This window comes from Dama dama, chromosome 18 (genome assembly GCF_033118175.1).
Source record: "Dama dama isolate Ldn47 chromosome 18, ASM3311817v1, whole genome shotgun sequence".
In the NCBI taxonomy this organism is placed as follows: domain Eukaryota; kingdom Metazoa; phylum Chordata; class Mammalia; order Artiodactyla; family Cervidae; genus Dama; species Dama dama.
This window is the reverse complement of record NC_083698.1, coordinates 19,378,989-19,405,197: the sequence shown is the minus strand read 5'-3', so window position 1 is coordinate 19,405,197 and position 26,209 is coordinate 19,378,989. Positions and strand designations below refer to the sequence as shown.

The 26,209-nt window shown below is 35.9% G+C and overlaps 1 protein-coding gene across 1 annotated transcript; it reads right to left on the bottom strand.

Moving 5' to 3' along the window:
• Positions 1 to 8,370: 8,370 nt before the first annotated feature.
• Positions 8,371 to 9,279, bottom strand: LOC133072760 (taste receptor type 2 member 7-like). Its single transcript, XM_061166307.1, has one exon. The coding sequence runs from the start codon at positions 9,277 to 9,279 to the stop codon at positions 8,371 to 8,373; it is 909 nt and encodes a 302-aa protein (XP_061022290.1).
• Between the last annotated feature and the right edge of the window lie 16,930 nt (positions 9,280 to 26,209).

The following is a 26,209-nucleotide window of genomic DNA, read 5'->3' as shown; positions in this document are numbered from 1 at the left end:
GGTCATGAAGCAACAGTCAGAACTGGACATGGAACAACAGACTGGCTCCAAATAGGAAAAGGAGTACGTCAAGGCTGTATATTGTCACCCTGCTTATTTAACTTATATGCAGAGTACATCATGAGAAACGCTGGGCTGGAGGAAGCACAAGCTGGAATCAACATTGCCAGGAGTATCTCATAATGACCAAGACCAGCCTGTTCCTTAGGGGCAATATGGGTGGAAAGCTATTGGTAAAGCCTCCTTCCATCTGAGGGAGGTCTTCTGGGTTATCATTTTTACCACTGATTTTAAGAATTGATTGGCTCCTTTTACTTTTCTTGAAGACTGAGGCCTCCAGGCACAATGGAGATAATAAGTAATGCCCAATGCTTTAGAGATCACTTTGGTGACCTTAGAAGTAAATGATGCCACATTGTCACTTTGTAATGACCTAGGCAGGCCAAATCTTGGAATGATTTCATGGAGCAGTTTTTTTACTACCTCCTCAGTCTTCTCAGTCCGAGTGGGAAAGCCTTCAATCCATCCTGTGAATGTATCTATCATGACTAATAGGTATTTATACCCTTGAGAAACTGGCATCTGGGTGAAGTCCATCTGCCAGTCCTCTCCTGGGTAGGTTCCATGCCGTTGGATGGGCTGGGCCAGCTGGGGTCTTTGAGCTCCTTGGGGGTTGTTTAATTGGCAAGTGGAACAAGAGGGGACCATTTGTCTTATAGTCATCTGGAGGCCTGTTCCTCTGAAGGACCTTTCTAGTAATCTCTGGCGGGCCTTTTCCCCTAAATGAGTGGTGGCATGTAAGGAATTAACCAACTTCCACTGGAGGTTCTCAGGCAGAAAAAGGAGACCCTCCTTTTGAAACCACCCCGTATGATCTTCTTGAAAGCCCTCACCCTCAGCTTTAAGAGCCTAACCTTCAGTATATGAAGGAGTTTCTGGCAAATTAGTCTGTGGAACTAAGGTGGCAACCCCTATTAGGGCATGGTTCTGTAACGCCGCTCTCTTAGCCGCCTGATCAGCTGCTTGGTTCCCTCGTGCCACTTCTGGGCTCCCTTTTTGGTGTCCTTTACAGTGGGAGACTGAAACCTCAGCGGGCAGATGGACTGCCTCCAAGAGCATTGTCTTCTCACCTCTTTCTGTCTCTTCTCACCTTCAGCCTCTTGCTGCCTTCCTTCACTCCCATTTAATATACTGGTGTCCTTTCATCCTGCAGTGGCTGATAATTCTTGTTTTACTACCTCATTAGCTGCTACCCTTCATAGCATTCTAAAATAATTGTTTACTCTCTTTTATGCCAATTAAAAATACTAACACTGTTCATCATTTGTAAACTCAAGTATAATTCTTTTCTCAAAGTACTGATAAAAAATTTTAGTTCTGTTAAGTAGTTAAAATTGGAAAAAGGAGTCCAAAATGGTGGTGGTTAGAAGACAAAGAAGGGGAAAAGCCTGCAAAAAGGTAACAAAGGAAAAATCCATGGACCAGAGTGAGAACCTCAGGTGAAACAAACACACCCAATTCCAGGCTAGACCTAATTTGCTTGGGGCAGGCTCAGAGGGGAGGAGACAAAACATATAAAGAGAGCAAATCAAGACTGGTTGGGGCCTCTCCTTTGCAGTTGGCCTGCCCTCATGCCTCAAGGGTGTACTATTCTTTGTTTATCGAATAAAACTCTGAGCTGTAATCAAGATGTTACACTGGTCCGCTATTTCAAATCTTCGTTGCAGCAAGACAAAACCAAGGAAATTACACACTCTTCCAACAGTTCTGTTTGTCCAATTTCAAAACAGTACAAAATGTACTTAAGGATAATAATCTACAGGCTTCCAGTTCAAGATGGTGGAGTAGAAGGACATGCGCTCATCTCCTCCTGCAAGAGCACCAAAATCATAACTAGCTGTTGAACAACTATTGACAGGAGGACTTCGGAACCTACCAAAAAAGATACCCCATGTCCAAAGACAAAGAAGAAGCTGCAGCCAGATGGTAGGAGAGGTACAATCACAATAAAATCAAATCCCATACCTGCTGAGTGGGTGACCCACAACCTGGAGAACATTAATACAAAAGAAGTTCTCCCACTACTGTGAAGTTTCAAAACCCCACATCAGGCTTCCCAGCCTGGGGATCCAACAAAGAGACTGGGAATCCCCAGGAAATCTGACCTTGAGGGCCAGTGGGATTTGATTACAAGACTTCCACAGGACTGGGGGAAACAGAGACTCCAGTCTTGGAGAGCACAAACAAAATTTTGTGCATACCAAGACATAGAGGAAAGGAGCAGTGATTCCACAGGAAACTGAACCAAAGCTGCTAGTGTTGGAGGGTCTCCTGTGGAGATGTGAGTCAGCAAGGGCTCACTACAGGGACGGGTGGACTAGCAGCAGCTGTCTGAGAAGGTCCCCTTTGGTGTTAACCCTCTTGGAGGTCGCCATTAACCTGAGCATAGAGCCATAGACTTAATTTATGACTGAAATTATTATAGAAGCTTTAACACACTACAGTGCATGTGTTAGAACACTTGGGAACACTGATAGAGCTATAGAAAACTTAATGTACATTTAAAAAGCAAAACTAGGGAATTCTCCGATGGTCCAGTGGTTAGAACTCAATGCTTTTGCTGTTAAGGGCACAGGTTCAATCCCTCATTGGGGAATTAAGATAATGCAAGTCACACAGTGCAACCAAAAAAAAAAAATAATAATAATAATAATGATAATAAGCAAAACCAAAATCTATTAATGATTTTAAGATGATTTAAAGAAAAATATTTGATCATTTTATTTCTGTGAAACTAGGTTTTGAAAAAACTATAATGGACCATAATGGGGAAGCAAGATTTTTTTTTAAAAGGGATGTAAGGATAGACTTAGCAAGTTTTTAAATTATGTAGTAAAACATGTTGCAAAAACTAAGGGCCTCTGAAAATGCAAACTTAAACTTGAAAGAATCACAGCAGAGCCCTAGAAAAAAATTGCAAAGTTGATATGGTATACCTTTATTTCCTGCCCTTTTTCTCATTCCATCCCTTACTGGCTCTCAAACAAGATTCATTCCATCCAAGTCAAGCAAGCAGAGAGTTTAATTTTTAGAACTTACCCCCTTATTGAAACTGACCTTCTCTCTTTACTCCATGATCAGAGGTCAACTAACACACAATTAATTCATGCTATTATCAGAGTTCTCCCTTCTGATAACAAATCAATGTTTCGTATTACTATTACTATCAGTAACATAGTCATAACCCTAATTTAAAAAAATAAAAAACACCAAAAAAACACTGGATGCATCTCTTCATCCTGAAATTACTTTTGTGTAACTTGTTGGTAATTTCCCTATCTATCCTTTAGTAAAAATTAGGAAGCTTGCTTAATAAAAGGGAAGCAGTTCTTAAGAAAATTTTGTAATTCTTATTCTTTTAGGGGATTGAATAGATATGTGTGTGTATGTGAGGAGGAAGCTTTTAACTTTCAAAAGATTTACTATTTAAGCAGTGTCACACAGAAGAGGCACAAGATATCGGGGCTTAACTAGGAAAACTGTTCTCTCTACTAATAGCTAAAACTAAAACTTTTTACTGATTAATTAAATATAAATTCTATAGTGTTAATCAGAGGAAGAGAGGGCTGTGACCATTGAGGGAGAAGCCAGAAGAAACAGAATAAATATAGTTATCCTCAAATTCATTTTTTGGTTTGAATCAGCTGTGACTTGCCCAAGAGATGGAAACATAAAAACCTCTGCACCTTTCAGTATCAGCTTATTTCCTGAATAGTGTATTTGTGGTTTTATACAGCAAAGACCTCACCCGCCTATAATAAGTCTTGGATACAACATTATCTAGAACATATTGGGAAGAAAAGCCAAACTTTTATTTGCAGATTTCAAACTCCCACTCCCAGTGACATGAAAAGTCTTTGTGGAATCTATGGGTACCCCTTGCCTTACCTAAGTCCTAAAAAAGTACTGTTCTGTATTTTTGCACTAAACATCTTTGCCTCAAACCATTTCAGTGCACAACTAATTGGCCATAAGGCTATTTCTCTGTAAAAGGTAAATAACAAGGTTGACAGTTACATTACACTAGAAAAGATAAAAGACACTTGCAAATATAAAAGTCTTCGAAAACCCTTAGGTGAGCTAATCCAAGCCAGATTGTTTACATTTTCACGAAATTTATCTGGAAACATGTAATTCTGTTTTTTGGTGGAAGAGGAGAAGCTTGATTCTTCCTTTGCCTCCAACTTCTAATACTGTGTGATAAGTTTGGTAAAGAGGGCATTTGAGAATAAGCTATTGTATCTAAAGAACAGATTCATTAAAGCTTTTGAGAACTATTGTGAATTGGTAGCTGTCTCTTTTATGCTTGAAATTGCTTGGTAAATGTTTGAATTTGACATGACTGCTCACTGAAGGATTTGCAAAAATTGACATGTTATTACACTGAGGTTGGAGTTATCGAAGGAGAAAACTATGGTAGAGAAAGGATACACATAGAAGGTAGAGACTGATTGTCTCTAGTGAGAGAAGGAAAATAGGGAGAGAGAGCTGACTCACAACCATGGAGAAGCACTAGAGAAGGTTCCAGAAATTATGGCTATTGGGCACTATGGAGCTGCCTTTGACTAGCCAGCGTTGGCTTCTGTTTTTGGATTTCCATGATACAATTTCTTCATCATTCCACATGCATTCCATATGTTGCAACATTAGATAATCAAAATATAAATCAGTTCCTATGAACCAAGAGTATAAATAAAAGGGTGAGTTAAAACTTGAATGTTTTGTAATGGATAATAGTACTATTTAAATGCCATTAAATTCCTCCTAAAAAAGACTTTATTTTGACATGAATAGGCTCCAATCAATAGCAATGATATACTGTGGTGCAATGAGTCACATAAAAAGTTGTATCAGAATTTCCTGCAGAGGTTTATTATGTATTTTGATTTTTTGAGTTTCATCTCCAGAGACTGTATTCAGCATGTCTTAAGCCTGGGAATATACAACTAAAAAATGCTTCCCAGGTGACTTTGATGTACAATTAACTTTAGGAAAAAAAAAATATGAAAGTTAGATTTAGAAGGTGAGACTCAAGTCTAGATAATTCTACACCAATTCTATTGTATTTTCAAGTTAGATTTCCTCATCTTTAACATAGATAACCATATTGTCTATCAGGTTGCGAGGATCCCTGAAATAATATACACAAAAAAGACAATTTTGGAATAGAAAATTAATTACTAACTACTAAAATCCACCCCCCCCTTTTTTTTTTCTACAGATTTGATGAAATCTTAGAATGCTTGCAATGACACAACCTCTTTCTAAAATATTCCCAGCCTGAAACCCATTCCAAGGATTCCAAGCCCATAGCATCATCACAAAAGGTTCCCATGCCAACAGGCCCCATGTCAAGAGATTCCCATGCCAGATTTTTTCAAGCCATTAGTGCCAATCTGGTTACTCATGTATAAATATTATTAGTAAGATTCTCCTCTTATGATTGTAAACTTTTATTTCACATTTTATGTGTTTTGTTTTGTTTGGGTGAGCTTTTTTTTTCCCCCCTCAATAATATAAACATTGTTTTCAACTCTATAGTTCTCTGTTAATGGAGACACAAGTTAATTATAGAAAAGTGATTAAAAACAAAGTTCAGTTCAGTTCAGTCGCTCAGTCGTGTCCGACTCTTTGCAACCCCATGAATCGCAGCACACCAGGCCTCTCTGTCCATCACCGACTCCCGGAGTTTACTCAAACTCATGTCCATCGAGTCGGTGATGAAAGTTACAACCATACAATAAATTATTATTAAGCTGTTAAAAAAATGTAAAATTTCACACACATAATTTACATCCAAGGTAGCACTGAATATAACGCATGCATACAGCAGGCTCCTCATAATATAAAAAGCTATGCTGTGCTGTGCCAAGTTGGTCAGTCGTGTCCGACTCTCTGTGACCATGGACTGTAGCCCACCTGACTCCTCTGTCCATGGGCTCCTCCAGGCAAGAATACTGGAGTGGGTTGCCTTGCCCTCCTCCAGGGGATTTTTCCCTACCTAGGGATCGCACCCATGTCTCTTACATCTCCTGCATTGGTAGGAGGGTTCTTTACCACTAGCACCACCTACACATATATACTTACATATATCTATCTATATGTCTATATATTTCAAGCCCTCAAAGAATGTATATGAAAATTTTACCTGTGATTGTATCAGTTTCACTTCTAATATTTCTGTATTTTCCCAAATGTTTTGTTTTTTTTGACCATGACACATGACTTGTAGGATCTTAGCTTCCTGACCAGGGATCAGACTTGGGCCCTCAGCAGTGAATGCATGAAGTCCTAATCACTGGACTGACAGGAAACTCCTCTGCATTTTCCATATTGTGTGTTATTTTACAATTTAATAAACAATTACTAAAATTATTTTTTAAATTAAAAAAAAAATAGATGAGCATAGTAGAGGATGTAAATGGCCTACTGATATTAGACATCACTATGGAAATACCTGCCACAATTCCCTGGGTAATTTAGACACTAGCATGAGTTTGGCCTTTGTCTCATGAAAGCATGAGACACTTTCAGTTTGGCCTAGGAGACCAGGGGGTGTGATGCAAAAGTGTGTAGGTCTGTTTTATAATCTGAAGGGTAGGTTCCAGTTGCACAGTTATCCAAAACTCAAGATGTAAACATAGTTAATAGTTTTCCCAGCAAAGAGTTTAGTACCACCTGACCTATAAAAGTGAGACTGCTACAGCCGTTTCCCTGCCACATAAGAGTCAAATGGTATAAAAATGTAAGTTGGGGCGCCTATGTATAGCTCACTCAGGCTGTTAGGAAACCAAATATGAGAGGAAATAGAAAACAGATAACTTGACCAAATAATAGAGTACTTCAGACATTTATGAAATTTTTTAAAAATTATCTTTCTAGGACATAATGAAGAAAGGTCATAGGATGTCATAGGTCATCCGTTGAGTGTCATTTCTTATCACGACTTTCAGAACCTAAAGTTGCCTACAGAGAATAATGGAAAGAAAGCTAAACAGAGCGTGCACTGACTTTAGTGAGAGAAGGACCAGGTTTGAGTTCCAGTTATGGCACTGGAGTGTAGTTGAGTGGACTTAGGTGTATATAATAACCTCTCCAAACCTTAGTTTCTCAACTGTAAAACAGATTATTCTACTGCCTCCTTTACAAAATGTTCTGAAAATGAAATAAGCAATTGTGGGTGGAAATATTTTGTAAAGTAAAAAATGACTTCACACATACATATGCATATACCCACACACATATCTAGTTTTTTTCCCTTACCCTGGCAACTTTTAGTCCATTTAAATTACAATTTATTTACAATTAAAATGACTACCTAGACTTTTTTGTTTGTTTAAAAGCCAATGAGGATGTCACAGATTTGAACAGATATTCTGAGATGTAAGATATTACAAAAAATATTTTCTTCCCCAAAGCAAGAGAATTTATGATTTTAAAAGAGGAGAATCAATTCAAATCTAGCAATAGATTTCAGAGCTTTTACCTTAGATCATCAAGTCATTTGCAACAGCCATACCTCAGACAAGATTCCCAGTTGGAGGGAAATTAAAACACCAGTAGAATGGTATCGTGCTAGAACTTCATTTTCAGCAACTTCCCTCACATCCAATTTGGGCATGACTTTCACACTTCAAGGAATTAAAAAATGTTTATTTAACTTACAAAAAATATTTCTTCAATTGCATTGTGTATCTATATGCCAGCTCTATTTCACCTTATCATTTACCAACCTGAGCTAGTAACTAAATTCAAAAGTATATCTAGCAAAATAAGACTTTAATCTGTATATCTAGCAAAATAAGACATTAACCTGTGTATCTAAGTACACTGCCCTGACATACATACACTTTCAACATACAATTTGCATTTAAAATAATTATACTAAATTATTATTATTATAAGTAGCATAAATTAGTATAATTATTATGTTATACTCTTTGGAAAATAGCTATGTGTAATCAAATAGCCAAATTATTATATTGTTCCAAGTCTTAGATGATGTTGATTATATAAACCAGAAGACAGGTAACAGAATTACTTTGGTCAGTGAAATGAAAACAGTATTTTTTTTAAATTTCTAACATAACTGGTACTCCAATGCAAGTAAATACTAGTTATTTATATGTTACTGTCATAGTATTTTTTAAGTACACAGGCCCTAGAAAAAGAGACATTCATCCAACATTAAAATCAGTGCTTTCAGTGGAGAGAGAGAACACACAAAACACATAAGTAAACAAAAATAAAACACAAGTCCATTGAATCCATGATAAGGAAGTACAAAATATTTTACATTGATCCTCCTCTTCATTGACTCCTTCTGAGGCAGAGAAGTCTCCTGATTGGTTGCTGGAACTTAGAATTACTCCAGATCATTATAACCGAATGGCCAGAGGGATATACTGCCATAATATCCTTCACCACAAAGAAGCAATGACTTCCATAAGGAATACTGAATGTCATATTTGCCATGAAGGCACCAAAGTAGGAAATAAAGAAGCAAAAGAATGTTATCACTGTTCTTAATGCATTAATATGGGCTTCAATCCTGGTGTTTCTAAAACCAAGAGGTCCATTTTGCATCCGATGAGTGTGCTTGTAGAGAGAAATGAATAATATAACAGTGCATATTACAAATATGGTCAGAGGAAATGTTAATGACAAGTTGACAAGAAGGACTTCATTAATTTGCTTTGTCTTGAGCTTAGTCCTCTTAGCCGTGGCATTCCCGAGGACATCAATATCCACAACTCTAGGGTAATCCACCTTGACACACAGGGCTGCAATGTTCACAGAGGTCAGCAAGCTTCCCAGAAGCAGCCAAGGCATTAACTTTGAGATCCTGACTTTCAGCCAAAGAAAAGCAGACTGGGTGAAGCCTGTTACCTTGAGGCAGTAAAATAAAGAGAGACAGGTGGCAAACCAGAGACTGACAGAGCTGAAAAACATCCAAAAAAACAGCATTGGTGGACCATAAATTTGTGTGCTATAAAAGAGTGGAAAGAACACTGAGAAAAAACCTTGTAGCATTAACACCGTCTGTAGACCAAATCTAGACATCCCTATACATACAAACAGGAGTTGCACTGGTGTTAGCTTTCTGCTTTTGACCAATTCATTACAGTTGATGACTATAAGAAATCCATTTACTGTAACCCCTGTGATAAATTCTGCTGACATGATGATAACATGAGGAATAACTGACAAAGAGATCATGTTTCCTACCACAAATCTTAGCTTGTCCTTGTGGACAGTGTTCCACACCTCCTCCAGATGGTCTTGCAGACAGAAGCATACAGCATTGAGAAATGCGACCCTCTGCCAACTCCTGGGTCATAAGTAGAGTGGATCTAGAGTCTACACTAGACTTCTTCCTTAACGAAGAGAATCAGAGGGAGTATTTTTTAAATCTGATGCCCTTCATTCGAAACGGTTGGAATGCAAATCCAAAGATTTGAATGGTGGTAAAGTATTCCAATTACATCCTAGCAAAAACTGTCATGTTGACATTATTCAGTTCTCACAATTACTCAATTATATACAAAATCTGATTATAATGTTTTATTTAGGTTACTACTGTTTTCTTTTCATTTTTTCCAAATGCCACATTCTTGAGACAGACAACAATTTCTTATTATTGGCACAAGTATCCACTCTTAGATGTGGCTCTTTCTTCAGTACACTTTTTCCCTGTTAATACTCGTTCTAAGACACTTTAAATGAATTCTTCCTGACCCTCCCCCCCCCAACCCCAGCCCTCCAAAAGGCAAATAATTTTTTCTCCAGAATTAAACATCATTTCCTGGGACTTAACTTTGTATAAGAATCCTTCATTACCTTAAATGATTTCTCATATTTTCAGTCTTCTTGGTAAAACTCTGACGTAAGGGTCAGTCAGCAAACCACAGTGATAAAAGTAGTGTGATGTGCTCATGCTGAAGATCATCATTTCAAAAGATAGATGGTACAGAAACTTAAAGCCAACAGCAGAGAGTGTAATCGCATACATGCTAAAATGATTTTTCTCCTATTTTACAAAGAGATGTCATATAACCTTGTTGAACTTTAGTTACAGCACATATAAAATGTAAATAGACCATCACTGGGCTGTGCTTCTGCTTCTGTTAGGTCCATACTGTTTCTGTCCTTTATTGTGCCCATCTTTGAATGAAATTTTCCCTTGGTATCCCTAATTTTCTTGAAGAGATCTCTAGTCTTTCCTATTCTATTGTTTTCCTCTATTTCTTTGCATGATCACTGAGGAAGGCTTTCTTATCTCTCCTTGCTATTCTTTGGAACTCTACATTCAGCTGGGTTTATCTTTCCTTTTCTTTTTTTTTCCCTTTTCTTCTTTGCCTTTAACTTCTCTTTTTTTCTCAGCTATTTGTAAGGCCTCCTCAGCCAACCATTTTGCCTTTTTGCATTTCTTTTTCTTGGGGATGGTCTTGATCACTGCCTCCTGTACAATGTCATAAACCTCTGTTCATAGTTCTTCAGTTAGAACTGGAACATGGACATGGAACAGTTAGACATGGAACAACAGAATAGTTCCAAATTGGGAAAGGAGTATGTCAAGGCTGTCTACTGTCACCCTGCTTATTTAACTTATATGCAGAGTACATCATGCGAAATGCCAGGCTAGATGAAGCACAAGCTGGAATCAAGATTGCTAGGAGAGATATCAATAACCTCAGATACGCAGATGACACCACCCTTATGGCAGAAAGTGAAGAGGAACTAAAGGGCCTCTTGAAGAAAGTGAAAGAGGAGAGTGAAAAAACTGGCTTAAAACTCAACATTCAAAAAACGAAGATCATGGCATCTGGTCCAATCATATCATGGCAAAAAGATGGGGAAACAATGGAAACAGTGACAGACTTTATTTTCTTGGGCTCCAAAATCACTGCAGATGGTGACTACAGCCATGAAATTAAAAGATATCTGCTTCTTGGAAGAAAAGCTATGACCAAACTAGATAGCATGTTAAAAAGCAGAGACATTACTTTGCCAACAAAAGTTTGTCTAGTTAAAGCTGTGGTTTTTCCAGTACTCATGTATGAATGTGAGAGTTGGACCATAAAGAAAGCTGAGCACCAAAGAATTGATGCTTTTGAACTGTGGTGTTGAAGAAGAATCCTGAGTCCCTTAGACTGCAAGGAGATCAAACCAGTTAATCCTAAAGGAAAATCAGTCCTGAATATTCATTGGAAGGACTGATGCTGAGGCCCACCCGATGTGAGGAGCCAACTCAGTGGAAAAGACGCCGATGCTGGGAGGGATTGAGGGCGGGAGGAGAGGACGACAGAGGATGGGTGGCTGGATGGCATCACTGGCTTGATGGACATGAGACTGAGCAAGCTCCGGCAGTTGGTGATGGACAGGGAAGCCTGGCATGCTGCAGTTCATGGGGTTGCAGAGAGTCAGACAAGACTGAGAGACCAAACTGAACTGAACTGTTCTGTGTTAGTCGTGTCTGACTCTCTGTGACCCCATGGACTGTAGCCCACCAGGCTCCTCTGTCCATGGGGACTCTCCAGGCAAGATACTGGAGTGGGTTGCCATGCCCTCCTCCAGGGGATCTTCCCAATTCAGGGATCTAACCCAGGTCTCCTGCATTGCAGGTGGATTGTTTACTGTCTGAGCTACTAGGGAGGCCCAAATCAGTATTTCTTCATAACTATTTGGTTATGGGGCTCAAACTGTTTAGTTCAGTGGCTAGGTCATACTAAGTACTCAACATACAGTAACTATTTATTAATACTATTAAATGTCTTCTTATTGTATTTACCTCAGCAAAAAAACAAAAAACAAAAAACAAAAAAACTCTGATTCTGTTAACATTTTTATTAAGACAGTTAAAATGCTTTCAATAAGAAATAAGATTATAAGAGTATAGAAAATTAAAAAAAGCATAGTACTGGATTTGCCACCCACTGTACACATCATCCATGGTTTTACTAGCCCATAAATGCACCTTCAGAGCCACCTGAGTGACATTCCCCGGACACCTTCAGGTGACCTCCCCACACATCTTCTAAACAGCACAGATATCCAAAATGTAGTAAGATGTGCCCCATCTCTATCTCCTCTAAAAGGCTGGTTTTGTGACCCATACATCAGTTTCCCTTCAGTGTCTGAATTTGTAATCTTTCTTGTCTATAAACCACGACTGTGCAGTGAATAGTATTTGCCTTGCCTGGTGATGGCACAGTGGTAAAGGGTCCACCTGCTAATTCAGGAGATGCAGGAGATGCCAGTTCAATCCCTGGGTCAGGAAGATCCCCTGGAAGAGGAAATGGCAACCCACCAGTATTCTTGCCTGGGAGATCCCATGGACAGAGGAGCTTGGTGGGGCTATAGCCCCTGGGGTCATATATAGTCAGATATGATGGAGCATGCATGCAACACATGACCTCTAGGGTCTATTCCCAGTTCTAGGTACAGGTGAAGAAGCTTCTTCTCAACTCCAAACTCTAGACCAGAATCATGATTCTGGGATGAAGAAGAAGAAACAGGATTTGTACATTTCATAACTTGATGTCCTAAGTCACCTGAGACTGAGTTACAACTATTGAGTGACTGCATTTAAAAGTTTCTGATAACTGAGTTTTCAAATACTATAGAACTCTAAGGAATCTGGTCTTAGTCAAAATAAAAAGTCAAGCAATTATAGCCTTCCATTAACAAAAATTTTTTTAATTAATATTTTGTTATGATTGTATTTCACTGAATGAACTTGTTGAATTAAGTGATGTATAATAATTTGGCATGTACCTAATCAGTTAGATGATACTTATATGACAACTTAACTAAGTAATGTTAACTGAAAATGTGACTATTGGGGTAATTTTTTTTTAATTATAACAGATGTTCATTGTTCTTTGAGGATATTGTTACAAGGCATTATGGAAATGGTATATGAACATGGCCAAAATGTATTCTATTCTAGTGCAGCAATGGGGATCTTTTATATTTCAGATATCTTCACAACAATAACCGGTATTTGGGGAGACAACAATCATACTATCTTCTTCATTCCCTGTTATCCCTTTTCTCTGGTTATTTCTCTCAATTTCCACAGTAAACTAGGGTAGTAAAATACGGGCCAATTTAAAAATAAATGAAAAAAAAATATGGGTCAATATATGGAAACTCTTGTTAGTCAAAAAAATTAACAAAATTGATTGTAATCAAGGTTACTTTCTTATAATTATGATTAAGTATAATTGTAATCATATTTATAAAGAGAACTTTTAAAAAATATTGCATATTTATAACAGCTATCTCAGAATGCACATCTGCCACAGAGACATAAAATCTTAAGATAATATAAAATCACATAGAACATTTTATGGGTAGGTTTTTTGAATCACACTTAATAGATAAATATGTAATTTATAATCTAGAATCTATTCTTATTGAGTGTCCAACTGCTTTAAAATTTTTTGCTGAGTTAGTTTTAAGCAACCTTGCATTTGTCACATTTTCACAAGTGTATCTGGCAGTCTGATTTGTGGGTTATATGAATTTGTTAAAGAATTTATTTCATTTTTAAATCCTGGATTACAGCTCTAATTTGCCTTTCTAAATATTGTATTACTTAATTGAATACAAAGCTTGGATATTCCAAGAACTATTCTAAAAGTGTAACTGGCATTCAACTGCCATTTTGCTGGCTTGTATTTGCATTTGTGATTTTCCTGTCATATGTGAATTGTTTTGCATGTGCCCTTATTGAACTCTGTTGTGGAAGGAGAATTTTAGAGAAGAGCTTTCTTAGATCTGGGAAAAGTTCATGGCAAGTGAGATAGTGTTGAAATTAGTAATTTATAGGCTTCTTTATAGATCTTGGAAAGGCAGTGGTCAAATGGAGAAAGATAATTTTCAAATTAAACAATCTTTGAAAGTTTTACTAAAAAAATAGATTTCTTTGAAAAGAGAAATGATAGTATCTACCAAGAGACACTGGATATTTATGATTCATTAAGAGAATTTCAGTTTAGTCACCTTCCAGTAAATACATATGCTTCTAAATGCTCACACGAACCTTGCAAACTAGAGTACTTTCAGTGAAACTTATTGTTTGTTTGCTTGCTTTGCTTTGGCTTTGAACAATATGGTAAGAGTCACTTGATTCTAAGATGATGTTCATAAATAGCTTCTAAAATTCAGATAAACTTTAAATACTGTTATTACCACCAGGTGTTTCCCATGCACAGAGATCAGTTCGTTTGGTTCTCATTGTACAGATGTCTGAATTTCTATAGCAAGCACATTGACACCTTGTTCTCTCATTGGCAGCATTTGGGCACTGTTTCCTTGCTGAGATCAAACTCGACTTACTAGAGAATCAATATTTCAGGGTCTATGAAATATGTCTTCATGTCTTTCAATGTTCAATGTAGTTTCTATTTTATGTTGGATTGATTTTACTAGTCTAATGGGTTGTCTATGTGGATTTTTATTTTGAAGACAAATTTTTAAATTTAGCCTCTGAATTCCTTCCCCAAGTTTCCAGAATAATATTAAGTATCAGGCGAGTGAAGGAGAATCCAAATTGGGTGAGCATCAGGCTAATAACCCAAGCCGCCAAAAATTTCTCCCTGTGTGTTATATTGCACTCAGGAGGTTAGTCTCTGAAAAAAACAGACTTCAAATTTAAATAATAGATTTTAAGGAAATTTGCTAATTGTATTCAGATCTGACAATAATATTTAACTTGCCATAAGATTGACAAACATTTATTTTATTTTAAAAATATATTCTAGGCATTACTCTACATGTGTGTATGCATGCTCAGTCATGTTCAACTCTGTGACCCTTTAGACTGTAGCCCACCAGCCTCCACTGTCCATAGGATTTTTCAGGCAAGAATACTGGAGTGGATTGCCATTTCCACCTCCAGGGATCATCCTGACCCCGGGGTTGAACCCTCATCTGCTGCATCTCCTGCATTGCAGGCATATTCTTTACCTGCTGAGCCGCTGGGAAATACTTACTCTCATTTAATTCTTCCTGAGAAACTATGGAATTGTTTGATGAACACAGTGAAGTCTCAGTCTTGAAACTTCAGGAGAGTGTAAATAAGGATTTGAATTCTGTCCAGAGCCCATATTATTGACCAAAACACAACACCATATTCAGATTGGAATACTTTGCTTCACCAAAATCATCAGAAAATATATGTTAAATCACCTGGAGAATCACAGTTTAACAGTCACAGTCCTTTCCTTCCTCATATACATTGGTAGGGAAGACTTAATAAAATCCATCTGTTTAAGATCACGACAGTGGAATGATAAAGCCACAGAGACCCTGGATAAACATATCTGACTGCATCTGGATGTCATGGGACTAAGGCAGCAAACAGCAAATACAATCTAGTAGTAAGCTCTCAGTAAGTATCGTTACTGAATTTTTCTGTGGAAGATGAGACACGACTGAGTTCTGGAATGGTATAGAATTTCTTAGGATTCAGAAAAACCTTATTGGAAGAAGAAAGGAAGCAGATACCATCACAAAAATCCACACTTTATAGAGAAGGATATTTTCAAATCCTAAAAATTAAGTGACTTATTCAAGGTTCAAATGAGTAAAACCTGGCAGAACTAGTGTAAGCAATTTCAGTTTTCTGTGCTTACTTTTTCTCAAAAGCAAAATGAGTGTATGGGGGAAAAATGAATTATCTACAATTTTGATTTTGTCAACATTTTCTGCCCAAAGTTGGAAAGTTCCTTGCAGAATCCTGAATTAATTGAGCTGCCTCTGCATGAGCAATGTCCCAGGTAGCACAGATAGAGAATAGGATTTAACGATTCACTGATTGATATACTGGATTAATATCCAGTTTTTGAGCTAACTCTTCTCAACTTACCCCACCCTAGCCTAGTCATAATGTTCATTATAATTCTACTTTGATAGTCTTTCTATGTGCAAATTATAATTAGTATCTCAGAGAATCAGTGAATGAGGAGGTAGAGAAGAGCTCAGCTTCTCAGAGACTGTGTAGTTAAGGATTTCTCTATCTCCTTATCACATGACTAAAATTCAACTTTCACTGTGCCATGACACAGCTTAAACCAACAGGAAATTAATGATGTGATACTTTTGAAAATTGCATAAAGATGCAAAATGTAAATAAGTGCTATGAACTGGTTGAATATGATGCATATATATCTAAGAAATAGAATAGAGGTAAATTTGGGAAAGGGACATTTTAATTTTTTCATTGGAACTGAGTAAATGTTAAATAACATAATAGAAGCAGACCAGAGAAGAAAGGCTTAGTGCAAAAGTCAAAGAGAAGTAATTAGAATGGTGTACTGTTAAAAGTAAGACACAAGCATTCTATTATATCTCCATCCTGAAATGGACTGTAGCCCACCTTCAGATGTATAACATTCCTTAGTAACACACATGTAACCAGGAAAAGTAGCTGACAGCAGAAAATATGGTAATAAAAATAAGTGTACTCTCCCAAACTGAGATGTTATAAAATAATTTATGAGAGAGTAAGACGTGTATAAATTAAATAATACATTTTCTACCAAAATATTCAGTGCAAAAAGCTCATTTAATTTTTAAATTGTTCTGATGATTTTAAAAGTTAGAATTACCTCTTTTGAAAATAGAGATAGGAAACTACATCTTGAGATATTAGATAACTTACCTAAATTTAACCAGATAATCCATGATCAAGGTAGAAACATATTTTGATTTCCATATACACAAATGGATACATTCCAGGCAGATTAAGTCACATTTTCTACATTATTGAGAGATTTCATATTCTGAAATACAAAAAGAATACAACTCCAAATCATAGTTTGGAACACATACAATAAAAAATAAAAATAAATCATGCAAAGTTGGTATTATTTAGCCCATTTTGAAGACCAGATTGTTTCAATAAATTTAAATAAAGTGTTTAGATATTTTGACAGTGATCTGTGCTTTCTCTGAGTGTCTTTTTAATATTCATTTTTCCAATATCTATTTCATATATGAAGTGATCCTATTCCAACATGGACCCTGTTATACCTTTATATTTCTGGAGGTACTCTGGACTCAAAAAGAAAAGCAGTAGCAATTTGTTGGAGAATGACATATTTGTTACTATTTTCCTGATCTTCTCAAGGATAAATTCTGAAAAAGGAAAGAACTGTAGCAGCTAGAAACCAATCATTAATCAGTTAAAACTCCAACACCATCATTTATCTTCTTTAGCTTCAGTATGTTAGTTTGGGCTGTCCATGATCCAAGATCAATTTCTGTTCTTTGGTTTTGTTTTTTGTTTTTTTAAATGCCCTTTGTTTAAGAGAGATATCAAAAGCTTAATCAAACAGTATTTTTCCTTGTCTGAGATACAGCTGATGTCACCTGGAGACAACATTTATAGAAAATAAGAAGCTCTGTGTTCAATTTTGGTGATACTGACATTTCAGAGCTGTTGATGAACTGAAGTGGCAATATATGAGCCTTTCAGAAGGTCACATGAAGTAGTCCATCTACAGTGGATAAAAAAGGTAGCACAAACTTTCTTTGATTAACATATGGATGTAATCATGTGGGCCTTTTGTGCCAACTAAAGGAAAAAAATAGATTATGTATTAAGCAGTATACGTAAATTGAGCTTTACCACAAAAGGTATTCACATATAAAAATGCCAACACTTCTAGAAGACATTATTTCTTCTGAATCTGAAATATCAAGCTAGTATACTTATGATTGGGCTTCCATGGTGGCTCAGTGGTAAAAAAAAAACAACAACCCACCTGCCAACGCAGGAGATGTGGGTCTGGCCCCTGGATGGGGAAGATCCCCTGGAGAAGGAAATGACAACCCACTCCAGTATTCTTGCCCGGGAAATCCCATGGACAGAGGAGCCTGGAGGGTTACAGTCTGTGGAGTTGCAAAAGAGTCAGATACAACTTAGTGACTAAACAGCAACAACAAATATTTAAGACTGTGACATCCAAAAACTAGTGAATGTAAGAGTAATGTTTCCTCTTCCAAGATTACATGCATAGTATATTTGCATATATGTATATAGCAATATGTACTTATAATATTTAGATTGTTCTGCTGATTCTGTCCCTTGGAAATGAAAGATTCTAGAAACAAGTTAACCAGTTGATTCTAAATTTTGAAGACTGGATTTTTGGAATTGAATTTTTTGTTTGGGCTAGATGTGTGTTGCTTCTTTCAAACGCATATGTTCTGATTCTCTAACATTTGGTGATCACTGGTAACAGGTAGAAGAAAGGGGGGGAAATTCTTGAGAGACTTTTATGTACTTATGTCAGAGCAGTTCTGTCTCTAAATAAGGAAGGGTATATGTTCATTCAGGGTAAACCTTACAAATTAACATACCAATGACCATTTTGTATCAAAATCAGTCAAATGTTAGCAGTAGCCAATCAAATAAGTATGACTAATTATAAAGTGAGCCTATTTTTCCTGGGAAGTTTAAGAATAGATGTTAAAAAGGTAACTCAATATAACCATGGATTCTGTTACATAATTCTTCCTTAAAAATGAAAATGGAGTCTATGACTAGTGTCTCTTTTTCTATCATTTTTATTAACTATATGGTTGTTGGCATCTAAAGTATTATCCCTGTAGTCACACATTTTGGGTTGACATCACATTTAGCTTCAGAAATACGCATCAAAACCTGTGATATCCTGTGATATCCTTTAGTTCAACAGGTATCAGCATGTGAACTGATATGAACATGTCCTACTGCTTTCCAGAGTCCAAATCAGATTCCCTTCTACCTTGCTCTGGCTCCCAAGTGATCCCCGACATCAACAAATTATTCATGAATAAATCTTCTCAGTATTTTGGCATAAATCATGAGAACACTTTTTTCTAGCTGGCAGTATCCTGAATGAATACTAAAATCTTCAGTGATGGCTGGGCACGGTTCTAAAAATGGAAGCCCTATTATCATTAAATGAAGTGAAGTGGAGTAAAAGTCACTCAATCGTGTCCGACTCTTTGCAACCCCATGGACTATACAGTCCATGGAATTCTCCAGACCAGAACACTGGAGTGGGAGGCTTTTCCCTTCTGCAGAGGATCTTCCCAACCCAGGGATCGAACCCAGGTGTCTCCCGCATTGTAGATGGATTCTTTACCAGCTGATCCACCAGGGAAACCCTATTATCATTAAATTTCTTTTGTCAAATACTGTATAGATGAATGATTAATCTAGGTCTAGAATCACAGTTGTATAACTTTGAATACTTGTATACTGTTTTTCTTTTGAAAAGAATGCAGTTGCTTTAAACATTGACTATACATTTATTATAAGAAGGGTTTCACGTGATACATATAGCATCAATTGACAACTCATTGATGCCATAGATTACTTTTCATCTCATTATATTGGAAAATGATCTTCCAAACCTCCAATAGGTAACTAAAATTTTATAGTACATTCAAACAATAATTAACCATTCTTAAATTGTTTCTAATTTTTGATAATATAAGTAATACTAACCAGAACATCTTTGCATTTGATTTCATTTCTAATTACCTCCTTAGATGGGGATGTAAGAGTGGACCAAAGTATATGACCATTTTTAAGTTCATGTCATGTATTGCTATATGGTTTCACAGGAAATTATATCCGTTTTCATCCCATCAGCATAATATGAGAGTCTGTTTCCTACACATCTCCCAGCTTTTTATATAAAAATGTACTTTTTGTACTAATTTGATCAAATTACATTTGATAGTACATTTGATAAAAATGTACTAATTTGATAGAGAAAATGGCATTTGATTTTTATTTGCATTTTTATATGAATTTTTTTAGATATATGCATGCCCCACTTAACTTTTCTCTTCTGTGACTCACTTATGTATATCTATTGCCTTTTTTAGACTAAGGTAAAAGGGAATTTCTTTCATCTTTATGCTTTAAACACTTTCCTAATGAGAAAGGCAAACTTAATTCTATATTTGTAATTAAAATCATAATATACTTCTAACTTCTTGCATCATTTCTAAAAGCATTTCTAATAAGAACACTTTAACTTAGCTATTATGAATTTTACTTTTTAATCTCCCTTGATATATTTTAATACATCATCTACAAATAGAGCCCAGAGTACATTGGAAATCTCCTGGTAAGTATGAGAGAGATCCTTATGAGTGGTAACATATTCTGCCAAGAGTTTAGGCTCTTCTTGGTTATTTGGGTCACATTTACCTCGATCATTATAGACTGATGAAGTAAGCAATTGTTTCATCCAATTCCCTTAGGCGTATTTCACTGTTTGTGAATATCTCTATGAGAGAATAGAGATTATTTTTAAAGATGGAATTCACTTTATTTCCTTGTAATGTTGATCCCTTGGGGAAGGGTCCTTCAAATTAGCATTTAAAATTATTTCTCACTTATCTAAAGATTTCATTAAATTTCTATGTTAAATCAATAGTTTATCATTGTTAGGTGAAAACCATGTTGCTAGTCAGTCAGAATAGAGATCAAATGAAAATGTTAGGTGGGGCGGCAAAGTCATCTACATATACATCACTAGAAACTGAGTGAACTGAATATCTTATGTAAACAATAAAGCTTATGGCAAAAATCTGTTTTTTTTTTAAATTTGCAAATACAGTCTCACTGTTCTGTGGACTTTATTAATAAGAACTACTTTCAGACTGGTCTTTTGAAATATCTCACATTAAGAACTTACTGAATTAAGCCATCTGAATATTTTCTACTCATTCCAGGCAGTGGACTTATGAATAAGTTACAGATAAATTATAAAATGCTCTAAGCTATTTCAATTGGTTTTAATCAGTCTTCTCATATAGCAGACTTCAGATAATTTCACAATATTAAAATCATACATCATTCAATGTGATAAAAGGAAAATGGAAATTTTTTTCTCCCAATAAATCTGAATTTTAGTAGTATTTTTTCTTGGATGCAGTGCATACATATTTTACGAAGGGCAAAATTACCATTCAAATTTAAACTTTTTTTAAAGGACTTACAATGTGGTCAAAAACTTTTTTTTACAGCTCTAATTATTTATCTCAAATGAAGTAATTCAGAAAATGAGTGTCTGATGAACAAAATCTTCTGAGAAAGACGGTATTACTAGCTTATAACAACCTGCTAGACCCAACAGACTACTCCGTTTTTCATATACAAAGTATTTTGTCTACTTGTACTCTCAATTCTGGCTATTCTGACTGGATTTTTAATGAAAATATCAATGAAACACATATTTTTATTTTCTTAAGAATTTAGACATATATATTACAACTCTAGATTCTATGTCAAACTATTGGGAAGCCAAGGTTAGCCCCATGAGGGAAGAAAATGTAAAAGGCATCTTATTCACTTAGGAAGAGCAAACAAAGCAAAACAAAACAAAACGACAATACGTAATGAAGGCACTACCTTCTTTAATTATGAAGATTAAAATGCAACATAGGAAGTTTTTGCTTTTAAAGTGAATCTCTAAAAATGTTATCATAAAAGCTTAAGTCCTGCCTATAAATACTGGTAGTTTCCAAACTGTCAGTTTTAACAAGTCAAATATCAGTGAATACCAACAATGCGCTGAAAAGAGAATGAAGAGAAAATCAATGACTTTTGGGAAGTAGGCAACAGAGTGATGAAAAGTTACGTTGAAAATATGAACATAGAGTATATATGTATATAGGCTCTTCTTTAGTAAATGATACACATACCACACAGAAACAGAAAGCAGCATTTCTTATTTTTCAAGTAGCCTATTATGTTAAGTATAACAAAATGAGTAAACCAGTTTGGGATCCTTTTTTATTTACTTTGAACAGAAATTACTGTTCTTGTTACACAATAATTTGGAACTGAAAGAAAAATATGTATCCTGAGAGTTTAGTAGTTTTTAGAAATACTAAGTGAAAAATTTTGAACACTTTAAGTATTTTCTGTGATATATGATTGGTTTGCAATGAAGGAAAATGGAAATCTATGTTAAGTGAAGTAAATACGAAAGTGAAGTTAACATGAAAATTCAGTTGGATATAGACACCCATGATCTCTCAGGGCTCCAAGAATTTTTCTTGGATTATAGTTTTTCACTTTCTTACATTGCAGATGCCAGTGATGACAATTAGGTATTGAGACCTTTTGTATTCTTAGAACTAATGAACTCTATAAACCACTTTCTTAGAAGTTTCACAGAATCTGAGGTTTATTAGTGAGTTACATACCCAGATTAAGGTCCTTATCCTAAAGGAAAAACGATATATGTATCAGAAGGTTGTAATAGCTGACATTGAAAACAACTGGTTTTTAACACACATGGCATGGAGATAAAGGTTTGGTCATTTATTTATTAGATTCCACTGAGCCACGAGGGGGGCCCTCAGAGCAGTGGCGGGTCAGTTCAAACTTTCTTTGATCAGGAGTGCATTTACTTATTTTCAAGTTTAACTTTAATTTCAAGTAAGTTTGTAAGACTAATTAATTTAGTTGAATGAGATTTGGTTATAGCATTTTGTCTGGTGTATTGAAAAAAACAATTTTTACCTTAAAAAGGCATTAGCAATGAAAACCAAGACTGGCTTCTAGGGAATACATTTTTGGTTCAGTTTTTTCCATAGGCAATCATCTAGACATAATGATGCCCACTATTTGATTATAAAAACAGCTTTTTGGTGTCATATAATGTAAATTCAGAATATTTATCATGTTCAACAAGCATTGTGACTCAGTGGATTTATTGTGCCCCCAATTAATTTAGATTCCTGACTGTTTTCTGATTAAATAACACATTATTGATCTATTGGATGAATTGCACTTAAAAATCAGAATACCTCTTGTGTTTTTAAGAAATCTCATTTTCATATTTCATGTATATATTTTTGAAAATGTTCTAGTTATAATAATTTTTAGGATATGGATAGAAAGACTAAAATACACATCTTCTTAGATATCTTTGGGTCATAATTCATCACCAAAATACAGATATTTTTATGATTAATTATTGTATTGTTCTTTCATAGCTAATACAAAAATATTATTTTAACTTTTACATTAGTAACTAGGTTATATAATAAAATAACTAAATCTGTGAAGTAATAAAAGAGATTATTAAATAATGTTTAAAATTGTTTAAATGGTATATTTACAAAGATAAAATCATATACTATGGTTTTAAATCCAATTTATCTAATTTTTATTTTGTTATCAAGGTAGTCTGTATATACAGAATGACACATATTTACATGGCGGAGGGGTTGTAGTTCCTGCTGTGTCTGCTTTGACATTAAATCACCATAGTGTAGGTAAATGCAGGTTTTGTTCTATGTAAATAAGTGAGATGATGGGTCTTTTTACTAATCCATATTTACATGTATTATCCAGATTTTCACTGTTGACAGTGAATCTTGTTAATAGCCATGGTGTTTTATGGAAATGTATGTTGAAAAGTTAAATACCATGTAAACATAGGGAAGCATTATTATAGATGAGTTAAATATTATTATTCTTATTTGCCCTTATAATGTAAATGTGATAACTTAAATCCATTATTAAATTTAGTAATCCAGTAAGCTGAAATACTTAAATAATATTTGGTATAGGAAGAGATCTTTAGTTGCTCAAATGTTCATGAAGTTATACAGATGCCTAGTGTCACACAGCTCAATGTCTGTGAAGAGTTAACCGCTTTGGGTGAGGGAGAAATTTCAGGACACCAGCTTTTGAAAAAACAAAACACAACTTTCCACGCAGAGGTAGATTTACCAAAAGCTAATGAAACAGAAGTTTCAGGGTCTCTTATTACCACCGGCTATTTACTTCCAAGGCTTTGTAAGGGACCATAGCAATGTGTGTGAGCACATTTTTTTTGGGTAACTTTTGCAAAAGCAAAATATTTTATCTGAAATTTACTAAGACTGGCCTCCCTTCACTTTGTTTTCTTTGTGAAAGTTAAGAAAGTGAAAGTGTTTTCTTTATACTTTCCTCATTTTAAGTGGGATTGGAGTGATGCAGCAATTTGTGAGATATGTCTAAAAACAAATTGAGTTGGTGATGCACTGAGATTAAGTTTAATATGGTATAGTTATGTGATTCAGTCTCTTACATGAATAGTTACATAAGAGCTAGCTGTCTCTGTGTAGGAATGGCTTTCTACCATCCATTATACCAATTTGGCTGGTGTCACTATAAGGAGTCCAAACTCCTACTGCTTCCTACATGACAGGCCAATCAATAAGGTTTTGGGGCAAGGAACAGCAACTTTATTTGGAAAGCCAGCAGACCAAGAAGATGGTGGACTGGTGTCCCAAAGAACCATCTTGTGTGCTGTGCTTAATTGCTCAGTTGTGTCTGACTCTTTGAGACACCCATGGACTTGGCTCACCAGGCACCTCTTTCCATGGGGATTCTCCAGGCAAGAATACTGGAGTGGGTTTCCATGTGCTACTTCAGGGGATCTTCCCATCCCAATTAAAATTCAGGCTTCATTACACTACCAGAGAAGGGGGTGTGGCTGGTTGTTGCAAACTTCTTGGTGCCAGAATCCTTTGTTTTTCAGCTGTTCATGTAGGTTTGGTTACAATCTTGCTGTAAACCTCCAACAAAACAGTTGTTATTTACTCTTCTACAACTTTCTCTGTGAATGGAAAAATGTTATACCTTTAAAGGTCAGAGCCTTAAGAATGGGCTATCATGCATATTTCAGGTTATAAGCAACATCCTTTTAGATAGAGGCAGAGCCAACATGACCAAGCACAGGCAACAGAGCACAAGGGTTGGAGCTAAAGAGATAGATCCAACATGAAGTCAGATTTCTTCTCTGTTAAACCACGTCACAAGGATGTTAGCACCTGAGTCAGAACCTTTATAAACATGTCCAACAACACCTAACACTAGAAGTGTAGAAATGGATGAAAAATTGGGTCTAAAAATAAACATACTCAAAAGCTAGTCTACAAAAATTTGTCCTAGCTCTATAGCTACAAACAAAGGAAACAGCAACCCAACAACTTTATGTGATAGCACTAGTGGTAAACAGTGAAACTGAAAGAACTTTTTCTAAATTATTATTAATAAAAAACATTCCAATCACCTATGCTAAAGTATCAAATTATCTTCCTATTCTTTCTTAAGTGCTATAATATTGCTTTATATGAGGAGGCACTCAAAACCTATCATCCAAAAAATGCAAGAAAATGTATTTAAGTGAGGGAATTATTAACGAGTACTGTGATTGTAATTTTTCTTTTTCTAAATATTTCTCAGTTTTGTATGCCTAATTTCATTATTTTTTTAAATAAAGAGGGCCCAGATTATATAAACTCATAAAACTTGGTTCTGTCCTTTAAGGAATTTACAAAGAAGAAATCCAAAAGGAGAATCTTTAGGAAGGAAGAAGTAATCCAACAACTTCTTTGTCATGACTGTCTAACTTGATTCCTGATGCTGTCACCACAGTCAGCCTTCAGGGAGACAGATTAATTTTTCTTTATTTAAATCCCTTTAAATTTCCTTTCTTGGCCCTCAAAAAGAAAGTTTTCATCAAAAATGTTCAGTTCAGTTCAGCTCAGTCACTCGGTCGTGTCCGACTCTTTGTGACCCCATGAATCGCAGCATGCCAGGCCTCCCTGTCCATCACAAACTCCTGGAGTTTACTTAAACTCATGTCCATCAAATTGGTGATGCCATCCAGACATCTCATCTTCTGTCATCCCCTTCTCCTCCTGCCCCCAATCCCTCACAGCACTAGGGTCTTTTCCAATGAGTCAACTATTCGCTGAGGTGGCCAAAGTATTGGAGTTTCACCTTCAGCATCAGTCCTTCCAATGAACACCCAGGACTGATCTCCTTTAGGATGGACTGGTTGGATCTCCTTGCAGTCCAAGGGACTCTCAAGAGTCTTCTCCAACACCACAGTTCAAAAGCATCAATTTTTCGGCGTTCAGCTTTCTTCACAGTCCAACTCTCACATCCATACATGACCACTGGAAAAACTATAGCCTTGGCTCAATGAACCTTTGTTGGCAAAGTAATGTCTCTGCTTTTTAATATGCTATCTAGGTTGCTCATAACTTTCCTTCCAAGGAGTAAGCGCCTTTTAATTTCATGGCTGCAGTCACCATCTGCAGTGATTTTGGAGCACAAAAA